Source organism: Saccostrea echinata, unplaced genomic scaffold (genome assembly GCF_033153115.1).
Source record: "Saccostrea echinata isolate AGI-Se365-2 ecotype Australia unplaced genomic scaffold, CSIRO_AGI_Sech_v1 ptg000086l, whole genome shotgun sequence".
NCBI lineage: Eukaryota > Metazoa > Mollusca > Bivalvia > Ostreida > Ostreidae > Saccostrea > Saccostrea echinata.
This window is the reverse complement of record NW_026889835.1, coordinates 3,907,501-3,915,000: the sequence shown is the minus strand read 5'-3', so window position 1 is coordinate 3,915,000 and position 7,500 is coordinate 3,907,501. Positions and strand designations below refer to the sequence as shown.

Here is a 7,500-nt window from a genome sequence, read left to right as displayed (position 1 = left end):
GATTTTTTCTTTTAAAATTATCATCAAAGATGCGTGTATCATTTTCCTTAAGACCATAAGACAAGGAAAATGTAAACAATTCTGCACAATTCAGTGAAAAAAAAAAAATAATCATGGAAAATGGGTTAAAATAGCTCTCAAATAAGTTTTCCTAATATTTATAATGTTTTTTTTTTTTTTTAAATGTTTTATATGTAGGGCGTGCAAATGAAATATTATGACCCGCTCTCGGCCATATATATACTGTTCATGTCAGAAAAGGTACATTTATGTAGAGTATTTCAACACAATTCGGATTTATAAGTATATAATTGTAAAAACACGCCTCAAAATTATGCATGGTTCATTTCCTGTGGAAATTGCTAGATTTGATGTACGCAGGGATGTTATACGGATAGAGAATAGAAATTTACTATCCAGGAAATCGATCGTTGTTACTGCATTACTATATGTTGTCTTTTGAAAACTATCCCGTGTTCTACAGCTCGATTTCAAACGTGTCCAAAATATATCTCTGAATGTGCTCAGATTAAAAACTTTGAATATTTGCTGTATGAATATAGCTCAGAACGTTGTTCATTATCTTGAAATGAAAATGAATTAATAATAAATACGAAACGTCACGCCTTGTTTCTTTCTTTTTTCATTTTCCCCCTACTATATTCTTCATTTATTTATTTATTTTTAAATAAAATGCAAATAATCATGTACATATGAATATTTGGACAGGCGCAAGGGAACACACTGGCTGAGACAAACATATTATATATCGAGACTAAGGTTTCATTGTTTGTTGTTGTTGTATATTAGTTTATTCAGGATATAACTTTGGGCAATACAGCCCATCAGTTTACAAAAATAACATATAATAACATATATTACAAAATTTAAGACTCTCAGTGAGCCTAAATTGGGGGGTGAAACCCCTGGTCAAGTGTTCCTCAGTCCCACAGTTCCACTCATTTATAGTATACAATAATATATATTGAACAAATGAAGTACAATATAATAAGCAGTACAATACATAATTCAAAGTTATAATACAGTATACAGCAATGATGTTTTAATGTACAGACATCTGAAAATATAAACCTTACACAGATAGAAATTAGGTTAACCTGATTGATCTTCGTTACGTAATATTAGGGCATAATGAATATATTTCCCTAAACCAACCAAAGTAGATATGCGGTTGGTACCCAACAATTGGATTAATTTAAAAGTACTTGGCAATTTGTAATAATATTCATTTATATATTTTTTTCTTCAATTAAGATATCTAGGGCATTGAAGAATGAAATGGAATTCGTCTTCTATTTCACGTGTATTACAAACATCGCATAATCTATCCTCTCTACTTTTGCCTTGGTACCTTCCGCATTCTATGTTAAGATAGTGAGACGAAAGTCTAATGCGGGAAATATGGTTTTTTTTTTTTGTTTTTTTTTAAATTACTCTGAAAAGGTTTTGTTAAATAGAATTGCATTTTACAGAAGTCAGATTGGACAATATGTTTATATAGAAAGCATTTTGACGAATTATCCATAAATGCAGTGCACTCTTGGAGGTATATATCTAGGATTCTATTTTTATACACGTGCATAAAATGAGCAAAGTTTATTGCTTGCTGTTTTATCCAAAATTCTCCCAGACCCAATCTAAATAGTTCAAGTTTTACATCAGGCGCCCAGTTTATACTTGTTCCCGACCCATTTTCTGCATCATATCGCAGGTATTCATAAGAAGATTTTTAAATGCAGTTTTCTGTTTTTAATAATTTACACCAGAATTTCATAATTTTCAATTTCCTTTGTATAATAAGTGGATATCGTCCCAATTCTCTATAAATCATATAATTGCATACATTGCGCCTAACACCGAGGGTAATTTTACAAAAGGATAAATGCAGTCTTTCAATTTCCGGAGATTTATGAAAACCCCAGATTTCGCTTCCATACGAGATAACACTTCCAACATATGTATCAAAGAGTTGACATCGGGTTTCGACGTTGAATTCAAATTTCTGTATATTACGGTTTAAACCAGATAGTGCTTTTTGACCTTGTTCAGCTAATTTCTTTTGCGTACCATTGAATTTACCGTTATAATTTAAATATAATCCTAGGTAATTAAAAGAGTCGACAATTTCCAAAATTTCATTGTTATATGTCCATGAAAAATTTACGCATCCTCCTTTTCTGAATACTAAAATTTTGGGGTTTTTTCAGTGTTAACAGTCAAATTCCACGAGGTAACATATCCATGTAACGCGTCAAGCATATACTGTAATTCTTCGGGTGAGTTAGCGAATATTACGGTGTCATCTGCGAACATCAAAACAAACAGATTTAAACAGAAAAATTCAAAATATAAATAAATTAATTGTGAAAAATAGTTTAAATTTCATTATTTTCAATCTGTCGGTTGCACTTCTATACTGCCTAAATAGGAAGGTATGATACAATACAGAGTCTGTGTGGGTTTCTCACAGTTTTAGGGCAAACTGAGGATATTCACAGGACGGAGAGATCCAGTTGGCATTCTTAAACGTGTCTAGGAAAAGTTTAAGATAAATCATCACTGAAATTTGTCTTTTCAAGCAAAATTTTCAACTTGAATCGTAACGTGAAATTCAGACATGCGAGTTTGGAGGCCTATTTTCTTGATTTTGAACACTACAAAGAGAACAATCTAAAAATGTAAATAGATAGAATGATAGAGAGGAATGTAGAGGTTGGGACTATGCTCATATTTTGTGATAGAGACCCTTCGTTGAGCTGCAGCGCGGATGCAAATACCCACATTGAAACACACATGCACGAACAAAAACACGTACGTCTCGACACACTGGATGTTTTCTAGGCGGTCCGCGCTCAGTGTAAACAAAAACAGCAAGTGCGTGTGACCCAAGTATTCCAGTGTTCACTGTTCCCGAGAAGTAAGTCGTCGTTTTACTCTCCTAAGTAGCCATGGCCGATACTGCTGCACCAGCAAAGTCCCCAGCCAAGAAGAAGGCCGCAAAGCCTAAGGTGCCTGCTGCACATCCTAAGTACATTGACATGATTAGCGCCGCCGTTGCATCTCTGAAAGAACGCGGTGGCTCATCCAGACAGGCCATTCTCAAGTACATCATGGCCAACTACAAAGTGGGCAACGATGTAAACTCTATCAACGCCCACCTGAAAATGGCCCTGAAGAACGGTGTTAAGAAAGGTGCTCTGAAGCAAGCAAAGGGTACTGGCGCTAGTGGCTCCTTCAAACTTGGAGACAAACCCAAGACCGAGAAGAAACCTAAAGCCAAAAAGGTTGCCAAGCCCAAGGCAGCCAAGCCCAAGAAGGCCGCCGCCAAGCCCAAGAAGCCTGCCGGAGAGAAGAAGGCCAAAACTCCCAAGAAGAAGACAGCAGCCAAGAAACCAGCCGGACCCAAGAAGACCAAGTCCCCCAAGAAAAAGGCAGCCCCCAAGTCTCCAAAGAAGGCAGCAGCTAAGCCCAAGAAAGCCAAGACTCCCAAGAAGGCAGCAGCCAAGAAAACCAAGACTCCCAAGAAGGCAGCCGCCAAGAAATAAGCAGTCTTTGCATTCCAGACAGACTGTCTACTTAAAAAAAAAAGCCCTTTTCAGGGCTACCCACATTTTTAGAAAAGATACTTCAATTACAGTCGTTGATGAAAAGCCTGCATGTTTGCCTCTGTCCCCCCCCCCCCCCCTCCTCTCTCTTTTTGTCTCACATTGTAATAAGGCTGTGCTGAAAATGTAAAATTAGGAAATTTTGTTGCGATTTCTAAATCAATAAAATTAAAGTATTAGAAATACAACACTGCCTAAGGGTAAAGTAAAATTATATGATCATAGTAATATTTTTAAAGTACAAGAAATTGGAAAATGATATCTCCCCCTCTCCCCCCCCCCCCCCCAAAAAAAAAAAAGTTATGCTCACATACAACATTAATAATGGGGAATGACAATAAACAGGGGATGTGAAAGTGTGTATATGAAATTTTGAAGTATGATAGACCATTTTATCACACAAAAACACTGGTTCAAAATTCAGTGTTAAGTACACAAGTTTTATGATCAGATATTTTGAATTTGTCTGTTTTATTTCCTAACTATCAAGCCATACACAAAATGAAATGGCACATACTCTGGTACTCTGAGATAAATTTGTAAGGTAGTGACTATTGATGCAACTTCTGTGTAACCCGTACATGACCAAAGAATTCTTGAAAGCAAAACCACTTGCATACCAGTGCTTATTATTACATGATACATCACTTTGACATATTTTAATTTACAGAATCAGTTTTTTTGAGCTAAAATTTCTTTGACCCTTCGGACTTGTTTTGACAGGACTTGATGTGTTGACAAGATAAGTTCTTGAAATATCTTAAATCAAATGAGACAAACACAAACAACACAATGAAAGAAAAAAAAATCAGGTCCTTAAAGAGAGCAAAGCAATGTTGGGCTGATTTACAAGTGTTATGACACCCACCAAACACTGGGCAATGTATATAGAATTAAAAAAAAAATAATAAAATAAATAAATATATGGTAATATCCTTTTATACATTTATACATTTGCATGGCTTTGTATACTAGGGAAGGCTTTGAAATCCAACAATCTTACAGATAAATAAAAGAAAATAAAAAATAATAATAATAATAACAATTAAATAGATACATAAAATGACAAAAAAAAACAAACAAAACAAAACAAAAACAAGGGATAAATCATTACGATTGTTAACATTATTACTGTGATTGTTTTTATCTCTTCATTCAATGGATCCTTATTATCAGAATTATATAATTTTAACCAAATAACCTAGATTTAAACCAAGTACAAAATCTGTGCAGAAAGGTGGATTGAAATGATTCCAGCTAAGACCAATCGAAGCACAATGTGCCCGACTAATCACAAGGCGTCTTTCTTAACTCCGGAACCAATCGCAAACATCCTTACTTCGTGCGCGCTGATTTCGAAGTTTGATCAAATATTCACGAGCCACAGGACCGTATAAAACTATAGTAAACACACGATCTCGTCATTCATTTTATCTGAACTCAGAGAAGATGGCACGTACCAAGCAGACTGCAAGAAAATCTACTGGAGGCAAGGCCCCACGAAAACAGCTGGCTACCAAGGCAGCCCGTAAAAGCGCACCAGCCACCGGTGGCGTTAAGAAGCCTCACAGATACAGGCCAGGAACTGTCGCTCTCCGTGAGATCAGGAGATACCAGAAGAGCACCGAATTGCTCATCAGGAAACTCCCATTCCAGCGACTTGTCCGTGAAATCGCTCAGGATTTCAAGACCGATCTGCGTTTCCAGAGCTCTGCCGTCATGGCCCTCCAGGAAGCCAGTGAGGCCTACCTTGTCGGACTCTTTGAGGATACTAACTTGTGTGCTATCCACGCTAAGAGAGTAACCATCATGCCAAAGGACATCCAGCTTGCCAGACGTATCCGTGGCGAACGAGCTTAAACATATTCTTGTTCCAGACAAAACACAAAACGGCCGTTTTCACGGCCACCAAAATATTTAGAAAAGATGCCTTCATGTTACAGCGCTCAAGAAACGTAATACACAAAATTAAAACACAAGGCCACATGATAAATGTTAGATCAAATTTGGAGTAGGAAAGTGTCATATAAACTGGCATAAACGCATCTAAACTATTATTTATACATATGCAAGAAAACAACAGATGTGATCGTATTGAGTGTTAAGTAGCCTATATACTGGCATAATTGTGACATCTTACACTCTATCATTACTTATAAACAAGACGAAACTATAACAATAAGTTTAAAATGAATGTCACGGACAATTCGAAAATGAATAAAACACTTGCAAATATAACGTACAAAACAGAACAATTATTTTCTAATTTAGAGTCCTTAACAGACAAGTATGAAATTATTACAATTATAAGAAAAAGGTATGCCAATGGATAGTATAACAATTTGTAAATGACATTGTTCATTTCAACAATAATATTGTACTATTTCAGTTAAAGGGAATACTATAGATAAAAGTGTATCGGCTACTACAACATGTTATCATTTACGAACACGTATCCAAACATATGCCAAAAGCACAACCATTAGAAGAAAATAGTAATTCTAATAAAGCAGAATCTCGTGCAGCACGAGCTGCACATGTGTCTGTCGTGTGCAATGTAAATACACAGTATATACCATCAATTTCACAAGAGAGAGAGAAAGAGTAAACGTTTACTTTATGAATACTGAATCAAATGATATATTAAAGAGGTGAGAACCTCGTTAGTGGTTAATACTTGCGTGCAAAACCTTTTGCATTGTGCCAAAATAGGTACAAATGAAAATAAATGATAAAAATATTCATTTAAAAAGAAAGGAATCACAGATTTAAAAACAGGAACTGCGCACGTAGTTCTAACCATGTATTTTTATTCGAATTTATTAGAAATGGGTATAAAATTTAAAAATATATATATATATTCATTTAAAAAGAAAGAAAACACAGATTTAAAAACAGGTACTGTGCACGTAGTTCTAACCATGTATATTTATTCGAATTTATTAGAAATGGGTATAAAATTTTAACATTCTAAAATATTGAACTACTGAATTGAGATAACAGGATTAGAAACAGCTCAAGGGTACATCAATAGAAAAAAAAAAAAAAATGTAAACAAGAACAAGCAAGGCGCGCAGAGCGGGAACCAATCAGACTGTTCCTTACTGTGTGCCTTCGTTGCACTGCCGAAGTTTTCAAGATACAAGTGCCTCTAGCGCGTCGTCGAACAGCGCTATATATATCGCTATCCCGTCTGTCTAGCGTCATTTCAGAAGTTTAATCTACTGAGAACTGAATTATGTCTGGACGTGGTAAAGGAGGAAAAGGTCTTGGAAAGGGGGGCGCCAAGCGTCACAGGAAGGTCCTGAGAGATAACATCCAGGGTATCACCAAACCCGCCATCCGTCGTCTTGCACGCAGAGGTGGAGTCAAACGTATCTCTGGACTCATCTACGAGGAGACCCGTGGTGTCTTGAAAGTTTTCCTTGAGAACGTCATTCGTGATGCTGTCACCTACACAGAGCACGCCAAGAGGAAGACTGTCACAGCCATGGACGTTGTCTATGCACTGAAGAGACAAGGACGTACCCTTTACGGATTCGGTGGTTAGATACCCCCTACCATCGCTTACAAGCGTAACAACAAACGGCCGTTTTCACGGCCACCCAAATTTTTAGAAAAGATGCCTCTGAGCAGACGTGTAAAAGAAACGAATGTGTGTGGTTTTTTTTTAATCATATTTCTACATAATGTCTGAGTCACTGGAAAAAAAGCATATTATTCGGCTACCCATTCAGTATTTATACAAAGGGTAGGGCAGAGCAAATACTTTACACAGTATTCAAATTATGATTGAATGACATAAGCTTCGTTAAATCTGGTAAAACTTACAATTGTAATAAATAACATGCATACTGTTACAGTATACTGAGTG

At 36.2% G+C, this 7,500-nt stretch overlaps 2 protein-coding genes across 2 annotated transcripts; both read left to right on the top strand.

The window, feature by feature from the left end:
* Positions 1 to 2,790: 2,790 nt before the first annotated feature.
* On the top strand, positions 2,791 to 3,583 carry LOC133177009 (histone H1-delta-like). Its single transcript, XM_061312089.1, has one exon. The coding sequence runs from the start codon at positions 2,970 to 2,972 to the stop codon at positions 3,564 to 3,566; it is 597 nt and encodes a 198-aa protein (XP_061168073.1). The 5' UTR covers positions 2,791 to 2,969; the 3' UTR covers positions 3,567 to 3,583.
* Positions 3,584 to 6,864: 3,281 nt separating this feature from the next.
* Positions 6,865 to 7,176, top strand: LOC133177071 (histone H4). The gene has a single exon (XM_061312163.1). The coding sequence runs from the start codon at positions 6,865 to 6,867 to the stop codon at positions 7,174 to 7,176; it is 312 nt and encodes a 103-aa protein (XP_061168147.1).
* The last annotated feature ends 324 nt before the right edge of the window (positions 7,177 to 7,500 follow it).